Genomic DNA, 17,002 nt, shown 5'->3' with positions numbered 1-17,002 from the left:
AGTCAAAATTTACTGTAAATGGTGGCTTTTGAGCTTGAACATACAGGAACATCAGAACTTTTTTATTAGAATGTGACACTAAATGAAAGATGATGCACATTTAAGGGTGTGCTTCATTTAATTTTGCATAATTTCTTTTTTTTCAATTGTGTGTAATTGCATGAAAGCTAATTATGTGAATTGTGCACACATTTTGCAAGAATTACAGATTTACCTACCATTTACCAAACGAATGCGTTTTAACAAACCATTATTGTTGGACATGGCCTTCATAGGGGGATTTCCCAAAAACTTTTCACTTTTTTGTCCTCCTAATCTTAGCCTATACTCTGCTTGTGACCCTAGGATGCTGGGCACCTTCCCACTGTACTGCAGTGGGAAGGTATGAGCACCCTTCCTACACAAGTTAGGAGCAGAGTGCTTATGTGATTGGGTGAGGTGTCATCCCTGTACACACCCTGTAAAAAGGTACACCAATTACCCAGGGCTTGTACGGCATTAGCTAGTAGTGGGACGCGACACTTATCGTACCCCTACTAGACTCACCTGCCCATCATGTTTGTGCTCAGGTTGGCTTCCCGTACTCATGAGCCAACACTGAGGGGGGACTTCCCTACTGCTGAAGCATCCCTAGGGTATGTCTCGAGGGGTGAAACTCGGGGTAGGTGAGTAGCCGGGCTAAGAAATGAGTGTGTCCACAGCTTGAGTAGGGAAGAACCTCCAGGTGAGTTTTCCCTACCTCGGAGTTGGGATCTCTTCAGGGGGGCACCTTCAAACGTTGCTGAGGCCCCTATTGTGGTCCTTGGGCCTAGGGCACTTCCCTACTGCTGGTGTATTGGGGAAGTGCATGGGTGCTTACCTGATGCAGTGAAACTGATTCACCACTATTGCCAGTGGTGGGAGCGCTGGCACCACTTATTTGCTGAGCCTGAGTCTGTCCTGCTATCAAATGCTGGCTGGTGCCAAGGATGTTTCTACCCCCAGGCCACTAACCTGCCACATAAGGGCAATGGTCGCGCTGGCACCTGTGATTTGCTTTGCGTGTGTCCGCATACCCATTACAGGTCGATCAGCACTCTGACACCAATGATGTTTGCAAGACATAGGTCACTGACCTGCTCCAGCAATGGACTTTACCGCCATCCGATCTGCCCTTGCAGACGGGACCACGCATGGGCCCCAATGATGGTGCTAAGTATAGGGCAGGTCTGCCATTGCAGACTGCCTGCACGCATGTGCAACACTGGAGATTGTAGACTGGTGCCGGGCCTGCCATTGCAGCTATAAACATTTGGGCATGCAACTGGAATGGCCAACCTCTGCAATTTGAGGCCTGGTGGAATATTTGGGACAAAGATGTTTTGACACTTGGTTTCTGAAACCAAATCATTGCCACCATAAAGACAGAGATCTGAATTACATGGCCTCATGGCAGACAGGACAGAAATTTAGGGGACACATCTTGGTTCAAAGGGGTACTCTTAGAACCACCCCAATTTCAAAGCCTCACTTCAGTATAGGTATTAGGTGCCATCCAACCACAAGGGAGTGATCCACTTGCCAGGGAAACCTGTTGCGCACAAGGAGGATTACTGCCATTGGAAAGGACCGAGTGCCTTCCTAAATAGTGGCTGGCCTGGGCTGATGACCTGCGTAAGTGTGGCGTCCTGAAGTTGACTCCCCAAGGACCAGTTGGCTGGTCCTATGTTCTCTCGCAGATCTCAAGGACATTAAAGATCTCCTTAAAGGGACCCACCATATACTGGTGTCATCTGGAGAGTGGTGCCCTCATAAGTGCCCACATTGCTTGCTGAATTTAATTGGACAGATTGGTGTGAACTTGGAACTAAGAATAGTGCCTGGAGACCAGAGTGCCTGGTGCAGAGCTCCAAACTCTTGCCTTCATCAATGACACAGTGGCCCTGGTACTGCTGGGACCTCGGCATGCATAAGCGTCTTGTTGGTGTTGGGCGGATTCACAGGTTGTGGAATCCGAAGTGGGCAGCATTGTCGATCATGCCGCGTATCTCTCGTGCAATATGCCAACTGCATGCTCATTTTGTGCAGAGTCCGATTTACAGGTTGTGACCCTTAGAGGTGGGAGTTGTACCCATTGCAGTGTTTCATTCTGCCTCATTGAGATATTGCTAAACTTGTGCCTAGGTGTGTGACCAGAATCATTTGGTGGAACCTACATCAACGTCCACCAGACAAAGTACCTCATTTCCAGGGAGGTACAAAATGTGCTACTCTATGTCGTTTGACCTGAAGTAACAGGTCCGACTCATCTCATCATGCACCAGAACCTAGTGCCTGGGCAAGACTCTGATCAACGTGTACCGGACAGGGTGCATCCTCAAGCGGAGAGGTTCCCCTTTGTGTTATTCCCCATTCACTGTTTGTTCACTTGCTGGCCCATCACGGAGGACCAACTGCCCACTCCCTATCTGGCCTCCCCAATGACTTATTGGTGCCAGGTAGGAGTGAGAGTGATTGACTAGGCTGGAGGAACGCTTCCGAGGAAGTTCAGGAGCAGGTCAAGAGACTTTGCGACCGCTGTGTGCTTCGCAGAACTGGGGTTGGTGCTGGGAGGCCCTGATGGAACTCTGTCTGTAAAAGATTATTGCCCACAGTCTGCTTCTCAACTTACTGATGAACTTTCTCAGTGGTACCAAGACCCCCTTGTTTACGTCTGCATGTCGTTTATTTCTGCTACGTATCCCCACCTGCTTTCCGGGGACCCAGACTAAGTGTGACCTCTGCCACATGTGGCCTCTTTATCCAAAGGGAGGGGCTAGTGATCCTCCATTTGGGTGTATAGGACAGTAAGGGTGAATTGGAGGGTGGCGGGATAGTTGGAACCACAGTGTCTGCAGTTGGTTTACCATTGACCTACTGCATATCAGTTGCACCACATTAGGGTGTTGTGTGCTTATGTGAGCCAGGGTGTCCTGTGCGGACCGAGTAGCAGTGCAGAGTGGGTGTGTGCATATGGGAGTGAGAGTCTGTGGACCACCTGTGATTTACGACACTGTTTTTTTTAAGTATCTCTGCCTTTTCAAAAGGACAGAATCTAAAATGTTGGGTGTGAGCAATTGTTTGAGACAAACTAGTAACAGTAGAAAGTGTGAGAGGGTATTTTACAGTTACTGTAGTCTTGCTCTTGTGTGTATATATGTGTGTGTGTAGGTATTTATATAGTGCAAAATAGGCTACCGAACAGCAGAGCAGTGTACAATATTAAATAACTACAGTCACATCATATTTCCCCTATTTACACTTGTATTCCAGAGATTTCTATTCAGGGCAAGGCAGATTTTGCAATTTCCCAGAATCATGATTTTATATTAAGTTCCAAAGTCAGGATTTGAAAACCAAGTCTCAGTGTCAACTCAACATCATGTAATCCTGTGATTCTGGGCAAACCACAAAGGGCCAGATGTATCAAAGGGTGTTACCCATTCTGTGTCTATGGGAAAATGTGTTCATACATATGGCCCTTAATCTCCCCGTGCCTAAAAACATGAATGAGATCTTGTGTAATATAGCTGTTGCTCATGTAAAGCACTCAAATATCATTGGGTCAGGTTTGTGCTAAATTTGCACACACAAAAACAATAATAATCTATTTTTTGACAAGACCACATCACCTACCTGTCTCATTGGAAAACTCTCCTTCAGCACAGGGGACACAGTCAAAGCAGCAGACAGGTCGACCTTTCTGAGCAGCTTTCCTGAACCCAGGAGGGCAGCTCTCACTGCACACAGACCTTGGAGCCTGGAGACAAAAAATGAAAAAGTACATGACTTTGAGTAATCACTTTATCACATTTTCCCCAACAAAATAAAACCAGGTTACTAAGTGGGAAGAATTGTAGTAGAGATTTGGGAGAAAATGTCCCGTATGTTGTTTCAAACGTTTAATAAAAAGGGGGTGCTGGAGAACTGGAAAAATTGTGAGGGATTACCCTCTTTTATAATTTGGTGAGTGAAATTGTGGGAAAATTAAAGGTTTTTGTACGTATAAGGCTAAACCTGGGGACATTTTTAATACACCCATTACATTTGTGAAATGTGTGATTTTCACATGCGAAATTTGTGCAATATTGTATATTCTACAACTGCGACATTTTGCATTTGTTTAGCTGAAGACTTGCTCTTATGGAAAATGACTTGCAAGAGATATCAGCACAATCAAGGGCTTACTGTTTTCTCTGGGCAAGTTTGTCTTAAGCTGTGTCTTTCTCTCACCCTTTTGACTGTTGAGTACCATCTTGTGGAGGCCAGGGAGTGCCGTATGCAAGGGAGAGAAAGGGGGCGTTTTGGGCCCTGAGGGGAAGTTCTTCAATTTAGGAAGATGTTGTGTGTTTCCCTGCGCTTGCAAACATTGTGAGTTTTATGGCTTTTTCTCATAATCAGTTCAACCATAGACTTACTGACTCATTTACCTTCATTGTTTGCCTCCTTCAGATCGCCTCTCCAAGTAAGGTTGATCCTACTAGATATCACATGTTCTGCCTGTCACGAGGCATGCTGTTGCTTACCATGAACATAGAGAAGTTTGGAGACTGCCCATTGTTTACCATTAGTTGGCTTTCCTTGTCACTCTAATTTGCCTGCTTTTTATTTGCACCCCAGCTTGTCAATGTTGTGTTTGTCCCTCCCTTGGATCATGTTATCTTTACCAGCTCTTTCATAGGATGGTCTCTCTGTTTCCATTGCTTGCTTCTCAAGCACAACGTTTTAGGTTTTGCCTGCACAACACTTGTGCTGTGCTTGTGAAATCTCTTGTATTTAAAAAAAAAAAAAAAAGGGACTTTGAGCCAACCCATTACTTACCCTTATTTACCATTGGCTTGTTCACGCATGCCTTCAACATCAGATACTTACCATTGGCTGGCTCCCACATGGATTTCATTGGTCAGCACCTCCGTCTTCTCCTGGGCTCGGAGACAAGTCACTGTCATCCTGCCTTGGAGCCAGGCATGAGTACTGCTTCCACTGGACAGTAACTTTACACTGCAGGCTCCTGCAGTGCAGGGACTCTTTGTTTACTTTTTGACATGCACTCTTTGAGTGCATGTCTCTGCAGTCCCTCTTGTTCAGTCCCGCCTATAATGCAGTGTATTGTAACTCATAGGCTTTCTACTGAGACCGAGCACTCGGGGATCGTTCTTCATTGTTAATACTTTAGAAAGTACTGGCCACCATTAGATTTCACAGACACATACAGTGATGAATGTCTGCTACGTATTGCCATTGAAAACAGCGGCAGCAAAACAGATATTGTGACTCTTTGTTTTGTGTAGTATGTAAGACTGTGGTGTGCATTTCATCTCAAAGGTGAGCCGTCACTGCCGCGTTATGAATCACTTGTAAATTTAACACTAATATTAAAAAATACATATGTATTTAGTTCTTACAGTGGTATCTTAATGTAATTATATAGTGCTTTATACCCCTGACTAGGTGTTGGAGTGCGTTACAGTGGCAGCACACTGCTCCAGTGTCCAAGGGAAGTTGTTATTCAAATGATTGGGATCAGGATAAGCTCTTGTTCTCTCAGGAAAAAGTATTCTATACATTTACTCCTGTTTCTTTCTTCAAGATTACATTAACGTGAGAATGAGGTTGTCATCTTTCTGAGTGCTTGCAACTTATATGAGGAATAGGGACATGTCCAGAGGACCCAAAGGTTTAAAGAATTTGCTCCCAATTACCCGTAGTACACAAACGAGGATGTATGAAAAATCCATTAAGAGGCATAGTAACACTATAGCATACCAGTGCTGCTCGCACTACATTAAGGTAGTATTCAGAGAGAAAGTCGGACCACATAATGAAGCATCATTATGCATAAGCGAGAATGTAAAAGACACACATTTGATGGACGGAATGCAGAACAAATCAAAACATTCTCCCCCAGTCAAGAGATCTGGGTTAAATCCATCATTCTTTTGCTCACCAGGCCACCCCAGTTTATACATGGCCATTTGTAAATCAGTTTTGACCCTGTGCCTCATGGGAACAGTCCAGCCCGAACTGCCAAGCCAGGTCCTCCCAGGACCGGAAACAAGCATCCTAGGACCGATTTCGGGGTTTCACCCCTCTTCAGCCAGTATAGCTTGAATCCAGTGGCACAGTGAGCCCGGGACCTACGTCTAGGCATACCTGGCGCACTTGAGGCGAGAAAACAAAAGACACACATTTGATGGACGGAATGCAGAACAAATCAAAACATTCTCCCCCAGTCAAGAGATCTTGGTTAAATCGATCATTCTTTTGCTCACCATGCCACCCCAGTTTAGACCTGGCCATTTGCAAATCAGTCTTGAGACTGTGCCTCATGGGAACAGTCCAGCCCGAACTGCCAAGCTATGTCCTCCCTGGACCGGAAACAAGCATCCTAGGACCGGTTTCGGTGTTTCACCCCTCTTCAGCCAGGATAGCTTGAATCCAGTGGCACAGTGAGCCCGGGACCTACATCTAGGCATACCCGGAGCACTTGGGGCGAGAAAGCAAAAGACAAACATTTGATGGACGGAATGCAGAACAGATCGAAACATTCTCCCCCAGTCAAGAGATCTGGGTAAAATCCATCATTCTTTTGCGCACCATGCCACCCCAGTTTAGACCTGGCCATTTGCAAATCAGTCTTGACCCTGTGCCTCATGGGAACAGTCCAGCCCGAACTGCCAAGCCAGGTCCTCCCTGGACCGGAAACAAGCATCCTAGGACCGGTTTCGGGGTTTCACCCCTCTTCAGCCAGGATAGCTTGAATCCAGTGGCAGAGTGAGCCCGGGAACTACGTCTAGGCATACCCGCACACTTGGGGCGAGAAAGCAAAAGACACACATTTGATGGATGGAATGCAGAACAAATCAAAACATTCTCCCCCAGTCAAGAGATATGGGTTAAATCCTTCATTCTTTTGCTCACCATGCCACCCCAGTTTAGACCTGGCCATTTGCATATCAGTCTTGACCCTGTGCCTCATGGGAACAGTCCAGCCCGAACTGCCAAGCCAGGTGCTCCCTGGACCGGAAACAAGCATCCTAGGACCGGTTTCGGGGTTTCACCCCTCTTCAGCTAGGATGGCTTGAATCCAGTGGCACAGTGAGCCCGGGACCTACGTCTAGGCCTACCCGCCGCACTTGCGGAAAGAAAGCAAAAGACACACATTTGATGGACGGAATGCAGAACAAATCAAAACATTCTCCCCCAGTCAAGAGATCCGGGTTAAATCCATCATTCTTTTGCTCACCATGCCACCCCAGTTTAGACCTGGCCATTTGCATATCAGTCTTGACCCTGTGCCTAATGGGAACAGTCCAGTGCCGAATTGCCAAGCCAGGTCCTCCCTGGACCGGAAACAAGCATCCTAGGACCTTTTTCGGGGTTTCATCCCTCTTCAGCCAGGATAGCTTGAATCCAGTGGCACAGTGAGCCCGGGACCTACGTCTAGGCCTACCCGGCGCACTTGCGGAAAGAAAGCAAAAGACACACATTTGATGGACGGAATGCAGAACAAATCAAAACATTCTTCCCCAGTCAAGAGATCTTGGTTAAATCCATCATTCTTTTGCTCACCATGCCACCCCAGTTTAGACCTGGCCATTTGCAAATCAGTCTTGACCCTGTGCCTCATGGGAACAGTCCAGCCCGAACTGCCAAGCCATGTCCTCCCTGGACCGGAAACAAGCATCCTAGGGCCGGTTTTGGGGTTTCACCCCTCTTCAGCCAGGATAGCTTTAATCCAGTGGCACAGTGAGCCCGGGACCTACGTCTAGGCATACCCGGCGCACTTGGGTCAAGAAAGCAAAAGACACACATTTGATGGACGGAATGCAGAACAAATCAAAACATTCTCCCCCAGTCAAGAGATATGGGTTAAATCCTTCATTCTTTTGCTCACCATGCCACCCCAGTTTAGACCTGGCCATTTGCAAATCAGTCTTGACCCTGTGCCTCATGGGAACAGTCCAGCCCGTACTGCCAAGCCAGGTCCTCCCTGCATCCTAGGACCGGTTTCGGGGTTTCACCCCTCTTCAGCCAGGATAGCTTGAATCCAGTGGCACAGTGAGCTCGGGACCTACGTCTAGGCATACCCGGCGCACTTGGGGCGAGAAAGCAAAAGACATATATTTGATGGATGGCTAGAGCGGTCGACCTTGAAGCTGGGGAACCGGGTTAGTCTCGGCAATGACGCTCAACATCCTGTGATTCTGGGCAAATCACTTAATCTCCCCGTGCCTAACAAAAATGAATGTGTCCTTCTGTAACGAAACTGGTGCTATGTAAAGCGCTCTGATACCCGATGTCTCGGGTCTAGTTTGCGCTATATAAAACTCTAAAAAATAAGCATTGTACATAGTTAGTGGCCAGTTGCAAACAGACAAGAAAATCCAGATTGAAGAACCAATACATAAAGGCAGATAAGAGATGAAAATAGGACTGCAGAAATGAATCACTCTTTCCCTCTTTCTCTCGCTCCTTCTCTCTTTCTCAAGACAGTAAAATGCCTCTGTAGCACATGAAAGAGAGAATATTCATATGCCTGTAAAACGATACAAAGGTAAGACTGAGATATACAGTGATGTTGTATTTGGATCTTGGTTGACGGGTTTCTCTATCACAACGGCAACGGATATCCCGTCCACTGAAATGAATTCCCATAGGCTGTAATGGAATTTATATTTCAGCAGTCGGGACAGTAACCCATCAGCAAGGATCTAAATCAGGCCGTAAGACTGTGCACTGGTGTGCACAGATACATGCAGTTCTATATAAAGGCATGTGAGACTGTAAATCGCCAACAACAAGATTAAATTAAAAATGGAAAATAAGTTGATCAGCAAAATTATAGTATTGTTGCAAAAGTTGATGCATAATTTGCTAGCATTTTTTGCAACCACTATCCTAGTACATCTGGGTCAATATTTGGCCATAGAGAGAAGCTGATGACTTTCACTTCGAATATATTTCTAATCCAATGTTAAACTAAGTAAAACCATTGTTCTATATTTCATTTTCTGCTTAATAACAATGGCACAGGAGATCTAGCCTGGACGCCATGGATGGCTTAGGGCAATAGCAGCCGCTCTGTCCGAGGATGGCTGCATCAGGCACTTATCTGGCCCCTTGCTATGTGCTAATGGTGGTCCCCGGAGACAGAACATAAGGACACCACTGGGGCAAAAAACAGCTGGTGAAAGGCACCACTGGCGTAGCCACCTGACCCAATCCCCTCCTCATTGGGCCAAAGGCATCCATCACTACACTAGGCTTGCTGAGGAGGGAGAAAGTCACCCCCAAGCCCCCCATGAGACCCTACGTGCCACTCTTCCTTGCAGACTGGCGGCATGTTGAACATGGAACACGCTAAGTAGGTCCGCCCACTTTGACAGTACCATGGGCCCACGAGTCTGCCAGACTGTGTGATTGACCCTGGGGTACCACACTGGTGTCTCAGGAGGAATGGAATGTGAGGAAGAAGTACCAACCAGAAGATAAGGACTCCAAAGCATCATTGCTGCTTGGGCCTGGGCGCAGCTCCGGTCACAACACAATGGTGGTGAGAGGCCCCAAAGAAGAAATCATTGGTCTGTTGGTACCCATCTGTCAGATGGGAGGGTTGGTAGCCACAGACAGCGACACCAGGACATCTTCCATACGTGGGTAGACTTGGAAAATTAAAATATTACACAAAGAACATGAACATATAGACCCTAAATGGGGCAATTGTGAGATATGTACCAGTTTCTCCTACATGTTGCTCTGAGGATGAGATCACGTGAGCTGACTGAGTGGACCTCTAAATGACAGATGTATATCTGGAGGTGCAACATATCTAAGACTTAAATGAAACAGTGTCAGAAAGAATAGGTCAGCTAAGTAAAAGAGGGGATGGAGTCTGCTTGCAGGGCACAGCAACAGAGCCAATAAATGAGGCTTAAACTGCACCCGTCTTTAAATTGTGCCTCAAATTGAACTGATGTTCAAAAGCAGGCCCTGAACAGCAGATATAGGTCTCTGTGGAAGGTTTTCCTCCCTCAACCAGTCTATTAGTCTGTCCCTAAACTTTCGGCAGCGAATAGGAGGCTTCTGATGGGCTACATTTGCAATACTGCTGGTAAGGTCCCAGCACATGCCCCACATTTGGCTTCTCAATGGCCTCCTATTTGCTGATGAAGGCCTATGGGAGGGACAAAAGGTGGAAACAGCACAATGTAAACATAGCTCTTTAGTGCGCGCTTTCTGTTTCTAGCATCGTCACTGCTTCCAGTAGGCATGGCTCCACAAAAGCGGTGTTAGGGTATGTCTGGCAAGTCACTGTTGATGTGTGAAAGCACGCACAGTAGGGTAAGTATTGACACATGACCCCTGATGTAGTGGGGTGTGGTTTTGAAGCTTCCTATGCTTCTGATCTCCTGGCCTCACTGAGATGCAGATTCACTTTATTTCATGTGTGCAGCATTATTAATGACAGCCCACAGACAGCCTCACCCATGCATTGCACTTTTCACAGGTGTAGCTGCCAGATGTCAACCCACTACTCAGACTCTTGCCTTTTTGATCCATACCATCAGACCTCTAAATGTCATGTACCTGTCAACTAATCAAAGCCAGCCCTGTTTGACCATCTCATTATAGTAATGTACCATATCCTTCTCACTGCTGTTGATCACTGATATTGTCTTCCGGGCCCACTTACCATTCACTTGACTGACCAGAGCAGTTTTGAAATTTGGATGGTCATCATATTTGCATTAAACACTGACTTATCAAGCCTTTGAGTGGTCCTTGCCTTGCACAAGGTAATGCAAGGGCAATGTGAAGGGCTCAGTGATATCTACAAAGCCACGGACTGAGGGAATTTGCACTGCCGCACATTGCTTTATAAAGAAATGGAATGCAACACGGATGTTTGCGTTACGTTATGTTACATTTCAAGCTGTAAGGCATTCCATGGGTGAGGCATATGTGTTCCCATTTATCCACCCATTGATGTTGGTGCATTCTCAAATCTACTAAGCCAGTAAACCTGGAAATGCATCAAAATGCTACGCCATCTCCAGTGAGATGCAAATATATTTATTTAGCCTTGTTATTTCCTCTTTCCACATGTGCAGCACACATAGAAAGAAGAAAATGCTTCTAAGAATTTATTTGTGCAGGAAGGTGTTTCTTCCTTCACAAAAACAATCTTAGCTATAACGCAGGCACCCTTGCACTGAGGTCTAAGGGAGCCTCCTTTGGTGCTAGGTTGCACACAGTGCACCAGCGGAAAGAAACAGCAGCAGTGCTTCATACCTTTGTAAGTATGGAACATTTGTGCTTTTTCCCTTTCCCGCAATGTTGCAAAGCACCTTTGCTTGCCGCCCTGCGTTGAGTGAAAGATTAGTAAATGTGCCCCTAAATTTCCTTTCCCTTCGTCACACTCAAGTCAAGTTTATCAAGTTTTCAAGCCTGTTTATTTATGATCTCGTAACTCCATAGAGGTCCACATAATGAGAAAAACCAACAACATATAAGAATGTTTATCCAACATAGCATCTACAAATCCTAAGTGAAATCCAGCAGTAAAAATATCCAATTATAAAACATTGTAATATTTTATGCAATAAAAATTAATTAAAATATTCTTTATGCCGTTAGTGCTATATAACGTCGGGTTAAAAACCGGAATTAACAATTGCTCCCTTCATCTAATGAGCCTTAATACAAAATTAAAAAACACTTTAAAAAGTTACAAATCCTATAACAGAACATTTCATTTTGTGGCTCATAAACAGAATCAATTAGTGCAGAAGCCGAGAGAATGGATATTTGTAAACAAATTGGTCTCATCCATTTACGCCGACACAATAATAAAGCGCAGCAAATAAATAACACATGATTAACATTACGAATGGCATTATTACACAAATTACAGATCGGGGAAGAACCATACCATTTAAACAGTACAGGATTTAAAGGGAGCATGCCCTGCCTCAATATTTAGCCAAAAGCGGCGCACTCCATGGGACAGGTTCCAGGAAATGTAGGCCTGTACTTTATTTATCACACAGGAGTCAATGGCCGGATGGATACCCCTCTTAGAAATGCAAGCTTCCCTCTACCTTGTGAAACTTAATTCCCAGGTGGCCTGTTTCAAGGTGGCTCGTAATTGATACAACGATAGGGTAAAGAGCAGGGACTCATTCAATTGCAGAAAATCAACCGCAGTTCTAAAATGTCGAAAAATTAATGACTGTTCTTTTAAACGTTCTAATATTTCTTTCTGAATTAAAAATCCTAATATACCAGGATCACCCTTTACCAGGCTTACAACCCAACACACTATCCCCGCAAGAGTTAACTGAGGCTAGGCTCCTTAAAATTCTCCACATCAAGCAATTCAATACCATACAACAGCGTAGCAGGGATTTTTGCACGAAACACCTCCAATAAAAGTGCAAAATGTCTTTTTCCAGTAGATTTATAAAGGGAGCCCAAGCTTTTCCCCTGCGTAATAGCTTTAGAGATGTTATTTTCCATATGGGCTTTGTCACTTAGGTTGCCACACACTATTTTTCCCAAAAAAGTGTGAGATTTTACAAGTTCCAATTTTTGGCCACCCACAGACCATACGAAATTCCTGTACTGCAGCTTCTTTCTTCTGTGTACACACATGATTTTACTTTTTGATATATTAATCTTTAAATAGTGAGCCTCTGCAAATTTATGAAGTGCCTGCAGACGACTATTTAATGCCCTAGGCGTTAAATCATTATTATGTCATTATTATGTCGTCACACTCATCACTGCGGAGAAATCATGACATTTTTAAATCTTCGGCAGTCGTAAGTGCAATATGTACATAGATGGGAATTGGTCACTGTGGGTTCCAAGCAGAATCTTAATTTTTTTACATTTATAAGTTACATAGATGGTACATCCAGATGATTTTCGGAATTGTGCAAATAGGACCTGGTAAATTAGCAAGGTGCCTTTGTTAGTTATGGAAACCACCCTGTTATGCAGGCTGGTCACATAGTGCTTAGGTCATTTTGCAAAGAGTACATTACAGTATGTGATCCTCCTCATCAAGCACTTACATATAAAGTTACACAGACAGTAATGTTTTGGTTATAAAGAATGACTATATTTTTGTGAGATTCTTTGTTCTAATTGTGTACTAATAGGTACTGTTATGTACAGTTTGGCCACTCGTTTTGAATAGGTTCAATATCTTTCCCAAGGTCCATTACAGTCATGCAGTTACTGTTGTCTTCTCAAACTCACTCTCAAACTCACTCCAGTGATGTGTATTTAGCAGCATCAGACTAGCCTATAGGGCAATCAGGCAATGCCCGATAGGCTAATCTGACAGATCAGTGTGTGGGTGGTTTTTTAGCAGTTTGTGGACCTCTTTTATGGCAAGGTGGGCCAGTTTTCACTTTTGACTTCCCTGATATTACTACAAGTACAGCCTACAGCAAACATAAATCCAAATAGTATCCCATGCCTTGCAAAATACCCATACAGCATGTCTTTACAAGTGCAAAACTGGCCTTGTTTGCCTGGTTTACAAAGGTCGACCTCTTTTTAGCAACCTTATTTTAGTCCCAGACTGATCCTGGTATTTAGTTGTGTGAAACCAAGAAGTACAAAAGTTGTGTGATTCTAAATGATGACACTTCAATGAAGTTGCAAAACCAATATAAATGTTGGATCTTTTGATTGTTTTATTTCTAATAATACTATATCCTATTTATATAGGACACATCACAGACTTTATTGACTCACAATACTTAAATAATAGCTTTTAGTGTATTGGGATGCTAAGTATTCGATTGAAGGTGAAGAAATAGCTCATTGCCAATACAGACCTTATGCGCCAATGTCCCGATGCTTGTCTTTTGTCTTTCTACTTTTTTATTGCAGAACATTTTACCCTCAGTGGGTGGAATATACTAATAGCATTACAGACCTAACTCAGGCTATACCAGTTGGTAAAGGTCCTGTAACTTGGACTTATAACTCAGGGAGTAGCCTGTGACAACCAGTGTTGCCATTGGCAGTGGGACATGAGGCTGTTATAGAATACTGAACTGATGTGGGTTTGATTTAACACAAAGAATGACAGAGGGCTATTGTTAGCTGGTGCAAGCCATCTCCGTGCATTTTATGTTTTCGCTTTTTGTTTCTCCATCTTTTATTTAGAATGCTATGTCCTCTGTTGCATTAAAACCTTTTAATCCCGAACTGTGCCATTTCTGAATTGCTCTTCCTCATGGCACATGCCTAGAACTTGGAGAGAGAGAATTTGACAACTGGCATAGTCCTCAGCAGTGGTACATAATGCTATACGATGATAACACATCGCAATGCATCAACCTCAGAAAGATGGAAGACAGACTTTGTTTGATCGTCAGAGTTTCAATTGCGACTTACAGGTTACAAAAAGACCTTTACGTTGTGTGTGCAACTCACCGTGATAACTTACTGGTGTTTGACTACTGATGGGAATATTGAGAACCAATCTTAACACCCCCACCCTTGACCACTGACCCCAAAAGAGTTAAGTTGTATTAGGTTTTCTGGCTTTTTTGGAACTTGATCTTATAATATTCCAAATCCATTTAAAACCTGAATATTTTCCACAGTCTTTGAGTGTGAACATCAAATTGTGTACCGGTCTATATGTGCCTATTTGTTACCATACAAAGCACTTTTCGAAGGTTCCCCAACCTTGCAAGGAAACAAAAAAAGACATGAGTTCTAGCTGGTGAGTGGAAGGTTTTTTGCCAATTGGTCTTTTATACAACATGAGCCCTGGGATAGGGAGCAGGAAATTCTTTGATTTGTCCATGCATTTCTTACTTCAGTTCTTTCCATGTTCCACTGGATGGCTTTGGTATTGAAGTACAGCTTTTGCTCAGTAGGTAAACTGCAGTCAAATTTCCCCACCTTCACATAGTGCACATTGCCATCATCCTGCAACTGCCAGTTGATGATGTCATAAGTGGCTGGAGGATCACCGTTTTGGTCGAAGTACATCTCCTCTCCAAGTTTGTTCTTAAATCGCACGTTCTTCAGGTAATGGAGAAGCTGTAGCATGGAAAGCACATAAGAAGGAGCAGAAAAGAGGCACAGGTTTATGAAGCTGTTCCTCAAGATTGAATATCATGTATATGTGTATGGGATATTCTGAATCAGAAGAAGATGTTTAGGGAGTCATTTGTGCTGTGGCCCATCTGCAATGGAGTTACTGTCATGGATGGACTGAAGACAGCTGCCTTTACTGCATTAGTAGGTACAACCTATTCAGTGCAAACCTCCTGATGCAGATTGTCCCTGCTTTGGTCCACCATGTGCCTCGTGGCAAACCAGAACAGGGAAAATCAATTATTTCCCTCAAACACAGCTCCCAGCCAATTGGAAGATAAGGGTAACAAGATGGCGACCCAGCCAGTATTCAGTTTGCTGAACTTGCCTCCTGTACAAAATGATCCCTGCTGAAGCAGCAAGGGTCCCTAAATTAGGCAGGCAATCCTGTGCCTGGAGGGTTGATGTGGGATCTCTCTTAATCCAGCAAACCCGGTGGACCTCCATAGCCGGACTGAGGAACCAAGAGTAGCCCTGGAAATAACGCTGTAACCAGCCCCGCTCCCTTTGTCTCCTTGCACAATCTCTCTCGTTTCCAATCCATCCATTCTCTCTTTTTCTCTCCTCTTTCTCTTCTCCCTCTCTAATTACTTTCTCTGTACCTTCCCCCTCCCTCCCACTCTTTCCCTCTTTCTAGAAGCCTTCCCGTGTCTGCTACAATTAACCTTGGGGAGCCTGGGAATAGGAAAGAGGCGGCCCTAGACTTTCAAAAGGACTGCAATCTACCACGGAAATTCCCCTGGATTAAAAAGTCTGTCCAGCTCTGTGGGCCATCCACCAGGTTTTAAACGAACCGATCAGAAAAAAATTATAGGAATTAAAAAGCTTTCATTTTCCCATGAAAGCACTTGCTTATTAAAGCTTTTTGTGAACTTATTAAAGGTCAAATGTGCAAAAAATAGTCCGGCAGTGGGCTGATTCTCTACTGTAGTAACAAAATCAGAATTGATGCTATTTTATCCTTGCAATGGGAATTTATAAATGCCAACCTCCAGGATGGTTAAATATCCGCCTTCATATCAGTTGGATTGTGGGTGATCCGGAGTGTTTTTATCTGCACAAATTGATAAACAGTAACAAGGATTTACATATTTCCAAATACCCTTGCAGATAATTCACTGCATTGGCAGCATGAGAAGATTTCCTCCAATTACTTGCTTTTCTTGAGTGAAAATGGGGGTAGAAACCCCTAGATTTAACGGAAGTGTAGAGGGAAATTATTTCCTTGTAGAGAACCAAAAATAATAAACGTAGACATGCTATGTGTATTGCATTAATATAGGCTGACTTTTCACGTGCTGGATAATCATTCCTGACTATATTGTGCATGACTGGTCCTGGAAAAAAGTAACTGGCATAGTTCGCTTGCTATACTACTGAATTCTGTTTATGAACACCAAACAGTTGAAATTCTGCTCCAAGTTTAGGATTAATCCTACAGGAGATAAGGTCTGACTTTCAAAGCTTGTCCATAGTGTGCCAGGCAAAGAGACCTCTATTCTTGTCACGAGACCCATTGTAAACATATATATGTGTTATCCATAATAAGTGAAAGACCTTTATAAATATAGAGCCTAAGTTTGTTAAAAACAATCTAAAGAATTTGCTTTAGGCTCTGTTAATACATCTTGTCTGCCAGGGTTTAATATTCCAAAGGGCAACACATGTGCTGTTGGCAAAAGGACCTTCTCAAGGCACACATGCCTGTGGCATGGTCGGACCATAGCATTTTCCTCAAAGATTTGTCAATTTATTCTCCTGAGTTAAGGGCTAAATGACTGGCCTCCTTAATCACCCTATTTATATTTACCCTTTTCACAAGGCTTTCGACAGTAGGGCAATAAAGGGG

At 44.1% G+C, this 17,002-nt stretch overlaps 1 protein-coding gene across 1 annotated transcript in view; it reads right to left on the bottom strand.

Moving 5' to 3' along the window:
• LOC146782688 (extracellular calcium-sensing receptor-like) overlaps positions 1–17,002 on the bottom strand; it is a 168,468-nt gene that overhangs the window by 18,444 nt on the left and 133,022 nt on the right. The window contains exons 3-4 of the mRNA XM_085637182.1: positions 14,869–15,096; positions 3,655–3,778 (exon numbers count right to left, since the gene is read on the bottom strand). Coding sequence (XP_085493308.1) covers positions 3,655–3,778; positions 14,869–15,096 — 352 coding nt within the window. The remainder of the gene's footprint in view (positions 1–3,654; positions 3,779–14,868; positions 15,097–17,002) is intronic.

This window comes from Triturus cristatus, chromosome 12 (assembly GCF_964204655.1).
Source record: "Triturus cristatus chromosome 12, aTriCri1.1, whole genome shotgun sequence".
NCBI lineage: Eukaryota > Metazoa > Chordata > Amphibia > Caudata > Salamandridae > Triturus > Triturus cristatus.
The sequence above is the reverse complement of the archived record's forward strand: the minus strand, read 5'-3'. Positions and strand labels throughout refer to the sequence as shown.